Source organism: Heloderma suspectum, chromosome 2 (genome assembly GCF_057233095.1).
Source record: "Heloderma suspectum isolate Gila_16-S chromosome 2, 16-S_ref, whole genome shotgun sequence".
NCBI classification, from domain to species: domain Eukaryota; kingdom Metazoa; phylum Chordata; class Lepidosauria; order Squamata; family Helodermatidae; genus Heloderma; species Heloderma suspectum.
The window spans coordinates 43,245,931-43,262,229 of NC_139459.1; the positions used below are offsets into that span (position 1 = coordinate 43,245,931).

Here is a 16,299-nt window from a genome sequence, read left to right on the forward strand (position 1 = left end):
GGGTCATAACTATGCATGGACAAGCATGGCTACAATCTGCAGAACGTACTAAGGAGGCAAGGTCACAGACTGAGAATCTTCTCTTTGAAGGTGAGGGACTGTTTAATACAAAGATGGACAACACAACTGGTCAGGGTCTAGAAAATAAAGACCACGCCATGCCATATACATCTAGATACTTAGCCATCCCATAACTCTCGGACAAGACCATGGAATAGGAGCTCCTCCAGTTGGCAAACTTCATGGTTACTGAACACCAGGTCCTCTCAACAACAACTGTCTCATGCATCCAAGAGCTCATTCCCCATCACCAAATTCCCTCCCACCTTCTGCTGCAAAGCCTGCAGTCTTGTCTAAGCTGCACCTTTGATAACTAGACCCAGCACTACAAAATCTATCCTGTTCCCTGGCCCTGTGTTTGGTACCAGACTCTCTTGCTTTTCCAACACAGATTACTTGGATTGGGACCGAGATAGTTACTCTCAGTACCGAAAGTATATGCCGTCTCCCAGCTGGCACCTCTCCCAACACCTCCATTGTAATGGAACACAATGGGGTAATTTGATAGCTCATTATCTGTGATATATTTAAAAACTGAACAAAGGGCATTTAGTGCAGGAGACCCCTTGGATGATCATGGTGTCATGTAAAGAGCCTGCAAACTTCCGTGAAGGAGCAATCTCAATCGCAGGATAAAAGCTCCATGTGAAGTAACTCCAAGTCACCAGGCAGGCAAATTCTGATAGGCTCACTTGGTTCTTGGATTGGAATGGATCTTTTACACATCACTGAGAGTGCTCTGTTCTACTACCATGGTGTTCTCTCTCTTCCCTGCAAATTCAATTTCCCCTCCACCTGCAGTGCTTACATAATGCATCACTGCAGCTAACCAATCACATTTCTCTTTGCCTCCTGGGTTCTTCCCCACCACAGCCAATTGGCTGATTGTTCCTGTGTTCTCCTCTCCCTCCCACATCAGCCACCTTACAGCTGGGAATGTAATGCAGCTACAGTTTCTCTTCAGACATTCCCTGTTAATATCAGGAGGTCAGGGTGGAGGGTGCTTATCCTCATATTCCCTCCACACTTAAGATTGTCAAATACCCTGAATAGAGCTATATTCTCACAGCATAGTGTGAACACGTTCGCTGTAACATGTGAATATGCCTACTTTGAGGCCTGATCCCTGTTCCCACCACAGGGAAAAGAACAGCAATGATCAGGGCCCTCATGCTATGTTTCTGAAAGCAGTGCCAGAGCTCCAATCCCCACATTTCTTTTTCCCATGAGATAGAAAGGAAGAGAAAGGATTGGGACCCTATACTGTGTTTCTGCTTTCAGAAAGACAGTGTGAAGCCCTGATCCTTCTACCCTCCCCATCTGTGCATTCCCTGCCCACCCCCCAAATTCCTAGAGCGTCAAACAACATATTACTTTAAAGATATAGCTAGAAGCTATGTCTTTTTTTTTTTTTACTCAAAGATGAGTGCAGGGGATCCAATATGGAAGAGGACCCTTGTCTGGGGGTCAAGGGAGCTTCAACCCTTTCCCGCTGCTGTGGTCCCTATTCGGACTGGAGCCCTTGCACCTACCATTTATATTACAACTGGATTCATTTTTGACAATGTAAACTGCAGGTGCATTTGGCCTAATTTGGATCAAGACCATAGTGGGAGGCAAGGAATAAAGCCTCTGCACCCACCATGCTGGAGTCCCAATCCAGGTAGTAATATGTAGTTTGACTCTGAGAGGTCACATTCCATAACTAAGGAATAGGCATTGCACACAGAATCACTAGGTTCCCTCTGTAACATAGAACTCCCCTGCAGACACTGGAGTACTGGTAGTATTCTAGCTTTAGAATGAGACTGAGCATGTACTACATAACTTTGCCAGCAGTTGCTGCCCTAGGCTTTAATGGGCCAGGAAAACCTTAATAACTTTTGAACCATTGCCAGAATCCCACCAAACCTATGAAGGCCTTCCTCAATAAGGCTGAATAAAGTATATTAGAAGTTTTCACCAAAATTTGAAATAAATATATGATATCCCTGTTTAAAAATTGGTGCAAAAAGGATAAATGTCTCAATTTTCAGCACTTTTTAACTTGCTATACCTGTGGCAATCTTTACTGGGATTGGTTTGGAATTTGACACAATCATAGACCTCATCCCATATAACATGGATGCCAAGTTTCACATTATTTGCTCAACATGTGTCATTTTTATAAGCAATATAATTTTGAGGCTTATAATGGCAGAACCTTTTTTTGCTACTCAAGCTAATTAAAGGGGCATTCCTGTGCTCCTTCAATGTATGCATATACAAACATATATTGGAAGCCAAGAACAAAGTATGGCAAATATATATTGAGATATATATATATCTCAAAAGTATATAAAAGGTACTGTAATAGTAGTACAGAATATGAAGATCTAGGATCTATTACCAACTCAGCACTAGCAGAAAGGAGCTTTACAGATAATAAAATGCACCATAGCAAGTCTACCATCTGTATAAAGCATTCAGGTCTATAAAAATGTTTCAGGTCTCAGTCTACCTAATATGTCTGTGGTTTTGAAGTAAATGAAAAAATAATTTTTTTCTTAACTACAAAATTGCTACATTAAAATCACAGATAAACTGAAATAATAGAATAAGTTCATTTCTGAATTAGTCCAGAGGAAAATTATAATCAATCTTTATGCAGATGATAAAGGGGATGTGGAATGTGTGGGGGAAAAGGCACATATAGGAAACTGCCCAGAGAACTTTCATTATGGGACAACTATATAAATAAATATTTTCTTGTATTCTTCCATGTATAAATACTGTACCTGCATAGTTGTAGTGTTAGTGCAGAAAGAGTGAATCCAACTACACAAACTACAAATAAAATAATGTGGCATCCTATGTGTAACATATAAATGTTAGAAACATAAAGGACAAATTATACCACAATAATCTAAGGCAGCACATACAATGACTGAAAATGTTGCATGGCTATTACTCCTACAGTAGCATCAGCATCGCATCTATAACCAAAATGCTGCTCTAGTGAATTAGGGATTTATGTGTGCCTGAGTGATTATGCAGAGGTGTACACGCAGTTACAACTAGAGTGATGTCTCATACTGCAGCACTGCTGCGGTTGTATTTCCCAGTTCAAATTGTTTTGAGTGAAAGAAAATCTAATGGTATGATCTAGGTTCAAAGTTCAGAAGGACTTATGAATATGTTAATGTTGATTAATGTGACAGTAATCAATGAGATGATTCATGTGCTTATATTAAGGACATATATGAATGACAGTAGATAAAAATAAAAATAAAAACAATAAAGAGGTAAGGGGATGGATAGAATTAGAAAGAAAGGATGGGGGAAACTTATAAATGCAGTGAAATGGCTGCTTCTGAATGATGTTTTCTAAAAGTAAAAACATGGAATATTGAAATGAATATATGTACTACACACACACCTCTTAGAAAAATCTTGATTATGTACCTTGATTTGGCAGGAAAATTTCCCAGTGGAGTTAATCAAACCTTAATAGCTCCATTCATACAAAAGAAGTGAGCTTGAAATCTCTATTCTGTGCATCACCTTAGTCTACATCAGGAATTTGCAACTTTTTTCTGTTGAGGGCCACAAACCCTTGGAGGGATTGCTAGGGGACTGCATTCTGGTGGCAGGTGGGTCCAAAGCCAGTTGTGGGTGGTGCCAGAGTCACCCAACCTCTTTCTTAAGATCATCACCACCCCACACTATTTCTTGTTCTCACCCCACCATGCACACACACACACAAACACACCATCCACTCACACACCATCCACTCACTCACATTCATTCATTCATTCACTCACTCACATATACATCACCATCATCCACTCTCACACACAGATCCCATCCCCTTTCACATACATACACACCCATCTTCTCACACACATACCATTCTTGCTCTATCCTTCCCCCCCCTCATCTGTACACACCTGGCCAGGGGAAGGCTTTTGAAAACGCAGACCTAATCAAATCTGCACGTTCAAAGTGCTCTTCTCTTCCTGCTTGGGAGAGGGCAGGGAAGACTCAGGTAGAGCATGCCAGAAGCCATTTTGCGGGCCACAGGTTGCCTCACTCCTGGTCTATACATTTCATTCATAATTAGATAGATCTGATCATGAGGGCAATGGGACACCTCAGCTCCACCTAGTGAGGGGAATGGGCTATACCATTCCTTCTTCATAAAAAGCAGTGTTCCATTCCACAGAAGCACATGTGCCAAACACATCCATTCAGACACTCACACATGCTTTGTCTCTCTCATACAAAGACCTCACAACACACACAAACAACTCCATATTTCCTCAGGAAGACTCCTCCATTGCCCCACAGGCATACCTTTGCTGCAGCTCCAAAGCCAACTGATAACTGCACGGGATGGTGGTGCCACTGCCACAACTGATGCAATTTTAAAGTCAGCTTTAAGTATTAACGCCACCATTAGGCTCATTTATGTAAGAGAAAAGGAGCAAATGGAAGGGATTATCAAAGAACGACTTAAGTACTCCTGAGTCTTCCAGCTTGCAATATAGACGTGATAAGACTACCATCCTGCTCCGATATAAACATCCCCAGTTTTTAAGATCTTAATCAAAGTCCTGACTCTGGGTGCCCCACCTTCTGAAGTGAGGTGAATGGCTCAGGGATAGGGCCTCCTTGGTAGTAGAGACATGTAAGAAATTTGTTTGGTTCATATTTCAATGCAAACTTACCAAATTTGCACTTCCCGAACATGAACTGGAATGCAGTTAGACATTGAATGCATTTAAATATTGAAATGTGTACTTTTTAAGTTTGCGATACTGTTCACACAAAAATTCATACCTTTGAAACAGTCCATACAAAAAAATCATATATTTGGGGAAATATGCACAAAACACTTCTTTTCAATGGAAACATCACTTGCAAAAATGCATACGTTTGTAAAAGTGCGCACAAAGATGTGTATGTTTTGAAAAATGCACATGAAAATACATACGAATTTCATGTGGCAAAAACATGCAATCTGATCAGGAAACAGGAGAGAACGAACTTGGCAGTGCAAATATAAGAACCTGGGTGAAATCAAGCTTGACAGATTCGCCCATCCCAATTTGGTAGTGGAAACTCATCTGTGGAATTCCCTCCCCTTAACAATTCACCTGATACCAAATCTAATACCTTTTAGGAGCCAGATACAAAGCCCTGCTTTCCTGGGCTTGTAATGATTTTTTAGTGGCCTTGGTGCTCTGAATGGTCTGTGCTAGTTTTATTGTTGTTTTAAATTCCTTCTGTGCCTGCTGCTGTTTGCTGTCTTTCATTTTTGTTTTTATCATATTAATTGTTTTAAATAGTGTTTTAAGCCACCTCAGAAATATTTAATACATTTAAATAAAAAAAGGATGACTCCTAAGTGATTCGCTGAAGCTGGCTGCAATGTTACACTGGCAGAAGCTGTGGGATAGCAGGTTTTCATTTAATATAGTGACCCAGATTCAACCTGGAAAACCCCCATTTACACTGTATTTCTTCAGCATCAAACCCCTGATGTAAGGGTACTAAAAAGCTTATGTTCTCTTCTCGGTAATTTGAAAAATGCAGTGAGTGTTAGTCAGAAATTAAATTTAGCAACATTACTATTATTAATACAATAATAATGATATTGGTATTATGCCAATACCATGGAGGTAGAGGGCACTGTGAGGAGCAGTCAGGTTTATTGCTGCTCTTGCCAAGCATCTCTGTAGCCCTTTCAAACAAGACATGCAGAACCTATGCTGCCAGGTTCGCAGGTCACTACAAGCCACCCTGAAAACTAAGCCACTCTGAACAACCCAACACCAAACCATGGATTCTCAGAGTAGCTTTTGCCATCGTGTCTGGTTCGAATAACACGACAAGCCACTCTGAAACAAAAAAGGGTGACATCCCACCATGGGTTGTTGTGTCAAGAGAAACAAGTCAATGTGTGATTCTGCCCTAAAGCCTCAGCACCACAAGATCACAAGCATAGTCAAAACCTTTGCCCACAGTTCTTTGAAGTCCACCCATTGAATACAGCTACCCAATGTTGTCAACACAACACTGAATATACAGCTTGAAAATAAAAGGTATGATTTGCTTGTTCAATGGTAACATGCACAGTACTAACTCTCCAGTGCAAATTAAAACATAATATACCTTGTGTTGATACTTCTCATAATAAAATCAAATGTCTTCAAACCTTCTGATACTGAATGCACCCTAAAAATGGGATGACTAGCTTCAGAGAAAAGAAGAAAGAAGAGTATCAAAGCATTTAGACTGCATATAAAGAGGAGGGAAGCACAAGAGTGGGAGGAGGGGGAGTTTAAATAGAAACAATAAAAGCCTTTGCTGAGAAATCAGAATCAGAGACCTAACCAGCTAGCCAGCCAACTTCACACAACTTTTAAATCCATCACTATATGAGCTGCCAAGAGTCATCCCAAGAATAATATTGTACTTATCACCCCAGGGATATTAAGAATGAATTCCCTTTGTACTATAGCTCTAACAGAAGTGATTAGTCCAAGTGATTAGATATATTATTATACAGATAGTTTTTTAGACTTGCCTAAACATTATAATTTTTTAAAAAAATCTTTGATTTAAAAAGTATATAAAATAATATGTAACTTGGCAACAAAAACCTACAAAATGTACTTTTAATACCATTTCCATATTTAAACACAGCTGATGACTGATAGATACTGTAGAATCAGCAAACTGATGTTTTAGCCTACAAAATATTAGTTCTCTGAACTATGTGTCATTATTTTAAACTATTCTGAAGGGCACATTTTAATTATTATTAAATAATAATAGTCTTATTAAATAGGAAAAGAGTGAGGGAATATATTTGCAACACCACCCTTTAAATTTTCCTCTGTGTGACTCAGTAGTACTATCATTAGTAGCAGCAACAGTAGCATCATCACCACTGTTATTTTCATTACTTTTTCTTAATAACACGAAGAAAGAAATATAACTGAATAGTCTTGGAATGTTTAATACTCATCTTACATGACTGAAAAACTGAGTTTGACATATAATGAAAGATGCATCATGAGATTTCCCCCTGAAAGTTTAATATCTTATGAACCTGTTCTACCAGACATTAGCAGCAGTTTTACAGCTAACCAAGGAATCAGAAATGGGTGCAATGAATTAGCTAAAGCTTTGAGATAGTCCACCTGATTTTGAGGGAAATTGCTCAGTTCATTCTTAGTCAAACATTTGGGAACCAAATATATACAAATGACTCAAGCAAAAGATGCAGCATAAACACCTCTTGTTCCTTATTAAAAATGTCACTGATTATTACATCTCACTAAACATTTATATCATCAATAAATATATAGAAATAGCTAAGGAGGACACTTAACATAAGGATTAAGACTTCTTACCCCATATTTACACTGGCGTGATGTTGCTCCATACTGGAAGCGACACTGTTCATCAGCATCATACACTTGACCTGGGGCCACCGCAGGATAAAGGAAGTCACGCTTGGGAGGCTCATTATCAAGACAAGTACCACGGCCTGAACTGTCAATGTAAAGGACCAAAAAAATCAGAATTACTGTTAGGAATGTCGTAACAGCTAAAATGCATATCTGGCTGTTGTTGAGTGAAACAGATGTTACCATGAAACATATGCTGAAATGACAAACTTATAGATAAATATAAACCTAATAAGAAATTAAAAGATTAGAACTATTTCTCATTGATTAGTATGCTACTGTTAGGCAAGAAAATGTGCCTATGTCTATATCTGTACACACACACACGCACACACCTGATTTTACCCTATTTATTTTAATTGAACATGAATTGGATCTAGAGATCTGTGAGATGACTGGGGTTTCTGAAGCTCACTGGGTGACTTTGGGCCAGTCACAGACTCTCAGCCCAACCTACCTCACAGGGTTGTTGTTGTGAGGATAAAATGGACAGGAGGATTATGTACACCGCCTTTTATTAATTCTATAAAATCAATTTTTTATTAATTCTATAAAATCAAAGTGTGCATAAAAGAGATGCCTATTTACTTTCATTCACATATACAGGTTAATATTTTTAGGCCGTAATCCAATACACACTACCTTGGAGTAAGCCCCATTGATAAAAATGGGACTTACTTTGGAATAGACATGTATAGACTTTCACTGCTAAAAAAAAATTATTGTGTTAACGTTATTATTTTTTTGGATAATATTCCTTCAAATTTTGCCATGTGTATATCCCCCCGCCAAAAAAAAGTATTTTCCATGCAGTTTGCCAAAGATGACGGATTTTACAAGTAAATTTTCTATAACTATTTTTTTTTAGATAACAAGTGCTCCAAATTGCCCCTTCATGGATCACTGCCTTGTTGTGGCGAAGGGGCTTGCGTAACTCAGTGAAGCCATAAGCTATGCCATGCAGGGCCACCCAAGACGGACAGGTCATGGCAGAGAGTTCTGACAAAATGTGGTCCACTGGAGAAGGAAATGGCAACCCACTCCAGTATTCTTGCCAAGAAAACCCCATGGAACATATCACAAGGCTAAAAGATATGACGCCAGAAGATGAGCCCCTCAGGTCGGAAGGTGTCCAATATGCTACTGGGGAAGAGCAGAGGGTATTTCCAAGTAGCGCCAGAAAGAGTGAAGCGGCTGGGCCAAACCCAAAAGGACACTCAGCTGTGGATGTGTCTGGTGGTGAAAAGAAAATCCGATGCTGTAAAGAACAATATTGTTTAGGAACCTGGAATGTCAGATCAATGAATCAAGGTAAGCTGGAGGTGGTCAAACATGAGATGGCAAGATTGAACATCGACATCTTGGGAATCAGCGAACTAAAATGGACAGGCAAGGGCGAATTTAATTCAGGTGACTATCATATCTACTATTGTGGGCAAGAATCCCTTAGAAGAAATGGAGTAGCACTCATAGTCAACAAAAGGGTGGGAAAAGCAGTACTGGGGTACAATCTTAAAAATGATAGAATGATCTCAGTACGAATCCAAGGCAAACCATTCAACATCACAGTAATTCAAGTCTGTGCCCCAACCACTGAGGCCAAAGAAGCTGAGGTTGATCGGTTCTATGAAGACCTACAACACCTTCTAGAACTAACACCAAAAAAAGATGTCCTCTTCATCATAGGGGATTGGAATGCTAAAGTAGGAAGTCAAGAAATCACCGGGATAACAGGCAGGCATGGCCTTGGTGTACAAAATGAAGCAGGACAAAAGCTAATAGAGTTTTGCCAAGAGAACATGCTGATCATAGCAAACACTCTTTTCCAACAGCACAAGAGGCGACTCTACACATGGACATCACCAGATGGTCAATATTGAAATCAGATTGATTATGTCCTTTGCAGCCAAAGATGGAGAAGCTCCATACAGTCAGTAAAAACAAGACCTGGAGCTGACTGTGGCTCAGATCATGAGCTGCTTCTTGCAAAATTTCGGCTTAAATTGAAGAACGTCGGGAAAACCACTAAACCGTTCAGGTATGACCTAAATCATATCCCTGATGAATATACAGTGGAGGTGAGGAATAGATTTCAGGGATTAGACCTGATAGACAGAGTGCCTGAGGAACTATGGACGGAGGTCCGTAACACTGTTCAGGAGGCAGCAACGAAATCCATCCCAAAGAAAAAGAAATGCAAGAAAGCCAAGTGGCTGTCTGATGAGGCTTTACAAGTAGCTGAGGAAAGAAGGGAAGCGAAAAGCAAGGGAGAAAGGGGAAGATATACCCAACTGAATGCAGAGTTCCAGAGAATAGCAAGGAGAGACAAGAAGGCCTTCTTAAATGAACAATGCAAAGAAATCGAGGAAAACAACAGAATGGGAAAGACTAGAGATCTCTTCAAGAAAATTGGAGATCTCAAGGGAACGTTTTGTGCAAAGACGGGCATGATCAAGGACAAAGAAGGCAGGGACCTAACAGAAGCAGATGAGATTAAGAAGAGGTGGCAAGAATACACAGAAGAACTATACAGGAAAGATCTGAATGTCCCTGATAGCCATGATAGTGCGCTCACTGAACTTGAGCCGGACATCCTAGAGAGTGAAGTCAAGTGGGCCTTAGGAAGCATTACTAACAACAAAGCTAGCGGAGATGACAGTATTCCAGCCGAGCTATTTAAAATCCTAAAAGATGATTCTGTTAAAGTGCTGCATTCAATATGCCAACAAATCTGGAACACTCAACAGTGGCCACAAGACTGGAAAAGGTCAGTTTACATTCCAATTCCAAAGAAGGGCAACGCCAAAGAGTGTTCAAACTACCGCACAATTGTGCTCATTTCACATGCCAGCAAGGTGATGCTCAAAATCCTACAAGCTAGGCTTCAGCAGTATGCGAACCGAGAACTACCGGAAGTACAAGCTGGGTTTCGAAGAGGCAGAGGAACTAGAGATCAAATCGCCAACATTCGCTGCATCATGGAGAAAGCAAGAGAATTCCAGAAAAACGTCTATTTCTGCTTCATTGACTACGCTAAAGCCTTTGACTGTGTGGATCACAACAAACTGTGGCAAATTCTGAAAGTGATGGGAGTACCAGACCACCTTACCTGTCTCCTGAGAAACCTGTACGAGGGTCAAGAAGCAACAGTAAGAACCAGACATGGAACAACCGATTGGTTCAAAATTGGGAAAGGAGTACGACAAGGCTGCATATTGTCACCCTGCTTATTTAACTTATATGCAGAATACATCATGAGAAATGCCGGGTTGGATAATCAGAGGTCGGAATTAAGATTGCTGGGAGAATTATCAACAACCTCCGATATGCAGACGATACCACCCTAATGGCAGAAAGCGAAGAGGATCTCAAGAGCCTCTTGTTGAGGGTGAAAGAGGAGAGTGCAAAAGCTGGTTTGAAACTCAACATTAAAAAAACGAAGATCATGGCATCTGGCCCCATCACTTCCTGGCATATAGAAGGGGAAGAAATGGCAGCAGTGACAGATTTTACTTTCTTGGGCTCCAAGATCACCGCAGACGGTGACTGTAGCCATGAAATTAAAAGACGCTTGCTCCTTGGGAGGAAAGCTATGGCCAACCTAGACAGCATAGTAAGAAGCAGAGACATCACCTTGCCGACAAAGGTCCGTCTAATCAAAGCTATGGTTTTCCCAGTAGTAATGTATGGCTGTGAGAGCTGAACTATAAGGAAGGCTGAGCGCCGAAGAATTGATGCTTTCGAACTGTGGTGCTGGAGAAGACTCTTACGAGTGCCCTGGACTGCTAGGAGGTCAAATCAGTCCATCCTAAAGGAAATCAACCCGGACTGCTCATTGGAAGGACAGACAATGAAGCTGAAGCTCCAATATTTTGGCCACCTAATGCGAAGAGAAAACTCCCTGGAAAAGACCCTGATGCTGGGAAAGACTGAAGGCAAAAGGAGAAGGGGACGGCAGAGGATGAGATGGCTAGATAGCATCACGGATGCAATGAATATGAACTTGAGCACGCTCCGGGAGAGAGCGCAGGACAGGAAGGCCTGGCGTGCTATGGTCCATGGGGTCACGAAGAGTCGGACACGACTGAACGACTGAACAACAACAAGCTCCAAATTGAGGTTTTTAAAAATGGGGTCAATACTTTTTAAACCTAGTTCATTTGCTTTTTCCAAATAATTATACCAAGCTTCTAGAAGCTTCTAAATCCCATTAGAAAAACAAACAAAAATCTAAATACTCAGAATGAGCTACCTGTATAACTGAGTAGTTTTGGTCTAAACTAGTGCAAAGTAGTGTAGCCGAAGAACACTTAAGCAAATAATTCAATATAAGAACAAGGGCCAGAATTTCATGTTTGCATCAGAGCACATATTGAATTATCATGTATTTTTGTTGTCCCCATTCACTTCAGTGAAGGAACACAGCATTTCCTTCTCCACTGCAGTTACTGAGGAATTTCCCGACAGCCAGTAATGTGTACATCACAGCCTGTACCGAGGCAACAGATCATTTGAGGTTGTGGAGTTTGAAATATGCACACACCTGAAACATAGATCTCATGGTTCTCATGAATTATTATTATTTGATGACTTAACTGTTTATACTTGCGATCCACAAGCCTTCTAAGGCCACTGGCACCAAAGCAGCTTCCCTCCCAATGCAAACAGCAGTTTTGGTGAGGAAGGAGATTTCTGTCAGAATTGTGGCATGTAGATAAAGAGTTAAAAAGCCCTTCCTTGTTGCCATTATCCTAATCCTGGGAGGGACAATTTCTATTTACATATTTTTTTAAAAAGTACGTAAGGCCACATGATATGTTTAATGTAGTGTATAGTTTGGCCCTCATATATCCGATTCTGGCAACAACAACAAAAGTTTTGGATGTGTTTTTAGTTATGACTGATAGTTCAATGTTATTTTTAGTTATATGTTGTTTGTGTATATTGTCTGTGTGCTTTTATGTGTTTTTTTGTAAATGGCTTTTAAACTTTTTATATTGTATTTAATGTTTTAACTTCTTTAAGCTGCCCAGAGAGCTTTGGCTATGGGGCGGTATAGAAATACAATAAATAAATTAATAAAAATAAATAAGCAATATCCAATAGGTGCCTTTGACACTCAAGCAATACATATTGTGGTATGAGTGTTGCACTCATGCCCTGCTTGTGGGTTCCCGGTCAACGGCTAGTTGGCCACTGTATGAACAGAATGCTGGACTAGATGGACCCTTGGTCTGATCCAGCATGGCTCTTCTTATATTCTTAATATTTCCCCAAACAGAAATGCTACCTTGACACAAGGAGCAATATCCAATGGGGTGTTAAGGCCTCTGCTGATTCTTTTGCACCCCTTGTGCAAGTGGTGCCCACCACTTGTGGAATGGAGATTTCTGGAATGGGACAGGTCAGTGGAGCTCACATAAGGGAGCTCTGCCGACCTGTCCCAATCTAGACATGAGGAAGCATAAGCGGTGGGTTCCACTTGTGCAAAAGAATTAGTGGAACCCACCACTTGTGGAAGTGAATTGGCAGGGCACAAAAGAATCAGTGGGGGTGTAAGCAACCCCCGTTGGATACCGATCAAGAGTTTTAGAAGCCATGCTTCAGACTACATTTTTTTCCTTCCATGATTAACTGATCATCGGGAAAGTAAAAAATCCCCTCCCCCATACCTTTATTTATACGTTCAGCCTTGCCAGGAAATCACTAGGATGCAATTACTATACAAATCACAATACTGAATATACTGTAGAGGTCCAATAGCTTACTATCCCTATTCTCACAGGAGAAAAAAGAGGTATAAATAAGCTGTTTTCCTACTCCCTGGCAATGGATAACAGATAATTCTTGATTAGGTGTGATGAAATGGGTTTTGATTGTACTGTCTTAAATTTTACAGAGCATTTTAAGCCAAAGAAGAACAAAATACATGTAAAAACAAGTTTTCTTTGAAGAATCCTATTGTCTTACATACATAAATTAGTATCTCAGCAAACTATTTATCTCAGTTGAGACTCAAATTAAGAGGCATTTGAGCTAAATCTTCAAAAAGAGACACTTTATCCAGGTACCTATACTAAAACATCTAGTGGCCCTAGCACAAAAACCCATCGTGTGATATCACTATGGAATGCTCTGAATGACTCCCAAACCCCAAATAATCCTCTTTACAACATTATGACTGGAAATTAACATTATGACTGGAAACTGGAAACATGAATAGTTTCCAAACTATAAGTCACATGCAATAAGAAATCAATCATAAGCTGAAACTTCTTTGGAAACATAGCTTCCAAATCTCAGGGAGTACTAGTTCCCCTCTACTCAGCACTGGTTAGGCCTCATCTGGAGTACTGTGTCCAGTTCTGGGCACCACACTTTAAGAAGGATGCAGACAAACTGGAGAGGGTTCTGAGGAGGGCAACAAAGATGATCAGGGGATTGGAAACAAAGCCCTATGAAGAGAGACTCAAAGAACTGGGCATGTTTAGCCTTGAGAAGAGAAGACTGAGGGGAAATATGATAGTGCTCTTCAAGTACTTGAAAGGTTGTCACAGAGAGGAAGGCCAGGATCTCTTCTCGATCATCCCAGAGTGCAGGACACGGAATAATGGGCTCAAGTTACAAGAAGCCAGATTCCGGCTGAACATCAGGAGAAACGTCCTGTTAGAGCAATACGACAATGGAACCAATTACCTAGGGAGGTGGTGGGCTCTCCCACACTGGAGGTGTTCAAGACGAGGCTGGAGAGCCATCTGTCAGGGATGCTCTGACTTGGATTCCTGCATTGAGCAGGACTCGATGGCCTTGTAGGCCCCTTCCAACCCTACTATTCTATGATTCTATGATTCTACTCATCAAAATTAGCTCTTCTAACAATCTAATATTGCTACCACAGTACTTTCAGGTGAGAATCTTTTGGTGGGATGTGTGGGGAGGAGGGAACAACTGGTAAGCTAAGTTTATCAATCAGTATCACATTACTCTATTGAGTATTTTCACACCTGTAGGCAGACTTACTTAAACTAACTGTATCTACCATCCTGTATTTTTGGCACAGAAAGGCAAAAATATTTTACAAATGAATCCAACACAAATCCAGTCTAGGCCTAGGACAACACAATACAATGTATGATCACTAACTGCTCAGAAACATATGTGAATATAGTGATTACATGACAGAAGGTTGGTTTAGACATGAAGCGTTGATTCATACATGAGATTGATTCATACACAAGGCACCTTGAGAGTGAGTAGGGCCACTGCTGGGTTTGTGGCTGGGTCAGGTTTGTGTGAGACCACCATTTGTGTTTACCAGTGTCTCTACATGGAGTTGTTCATAGAGTTAGGTTGTCTGGGTTAGGAGTTGGAGGCACTGCACTGCAGTGGTTCCGCTCCTACTTGGATGGCCGATTCCAGAAGGTGGTGCCGGGGGATTATTGCTCTGTGCCATGGCAATTGTGCCATGGGGTTCCACAGGGCTCTATTTTATCCCCCATGCTGTTTAACATCTACATGAAAAACTGCTGGGGGAGGTTATCCGGAGGTGTGGGCTGAGGTGCCATCAATATGCGCATGACACCCAGCTCTACCTCTCTTTCTCATCAAACCCAGGTGAGGCAGTGGCTGTTCTGAATCACTGCCTGGGCACGGTAATGGACTGGATGAGGGCCAATAAACTGAAACTCAATCCAGACAAGACGGAGGTACTGCTAGTGGGTGGTTCATCTGCCCAGCTATTCAACCTGTTCTGGAGGGGGTTGCACTCCCCCTAAAGGATCATGTTCGTAGTTTGGGGGTGCTCTTGGATCCAGAACTGTCACTTGAGGCACAGGTGAACTCAGTGGCACGGAGCACTTTTTATCAGCTTAGGCTGGTATACCAACTATGCCCTTATCTGGACAGAGATAGCCTAGCTACAGTTATCCATGCTCTGTTAACTTCTTGTCTGGATTACTGCAATGCATTATACGTGGGGCTGCCTTTGAAAGTGGTCCGGAAACTTCAGCTGGTCCAAAATAGGGCAGCAAGATTGTTAACAGGGACTGGCCAACGAGATCTCATTACGCCAGTACTTTTCCAGTTGTACTGGCTGCCAGTCCATGTCTGGGCCCAATTCAAAGTGCTGGTATTAACATTCAAAGCCCTTAAAAGCTTGGGGCCAGGTTATCTGAAGGATCGCCTCCTCCCATATGTGACTGCCCGGACCTTAAGATCATCCTCAGCAGTCCTACTCCATGAGCCCCTGCTAAAGGAAGTGAGGAGGGTGGTTACTAGGAGCAGGGCTTTTTCTGCTGTGGCATCCTGGTAGTGAAATGAGTTCCCTAGTGAGGTTTGCCTGGCACCTTCGTTGTATTCCTTCCAGCGCCAGGTGAAGACCTTTTTATTCTCCAAGGCATTTTAGTATTTTAGCTTTCTAGTCTTTTAGCTTTGCTGTTTTAAATCTGTATTTTAAATCTCTGCATTGCTGCTAGGTTTTGTCCTGGTTTTATTCTGGTTGTATTGTTATATTGTGGTTTTAATGCTTTCACATTTTTATATTGTTTTACTGTGTACTTTTTGGTTTTAATTTTTGTGAACTGTCCAGAGAGCTTCAGCTACTGGGCGGTATAGAAATGAAATGAAATACATACATACATACATACAGTTGCCCCAGTTCCTATGTCAGAGGCAGTTTGAAAAAGTTTTGTTCAAGTGTCATCTCTAACATGAACTCATTATGTCTTACAGAAACTGCTGTCTCTCTGTCTCGGCTCCCTGTCAGTAAAATGAAAATGTT

The 16,299-nt window shown here is 41.0% G+C and overlaps 1 protein-coding gene across 1 annotated transcript in view; it reads right to left on the reverse strand.

The window, feature by feature from the left end:
• ADAMTS6 (ADAM metallopeptidase with thrombospondin type 1 motif 6) overlaps positions 1-16,299 on the reverse strand; it is a 246,125-nt gene that overhangs the window by 107,540 nt on the left and 122,286 nt on the right. Inside the window, exon 11 of the mRNA XM_084833322.1 lies at positions 7,464-7,605. Within this exon, the coding sequence (XP_084689448.1) occupies positions 7,464-7,605 (142 nt within the window). The remainder of the gene's footprint in view (positions 1-7,463; positions 7,606-16,299) is intronic.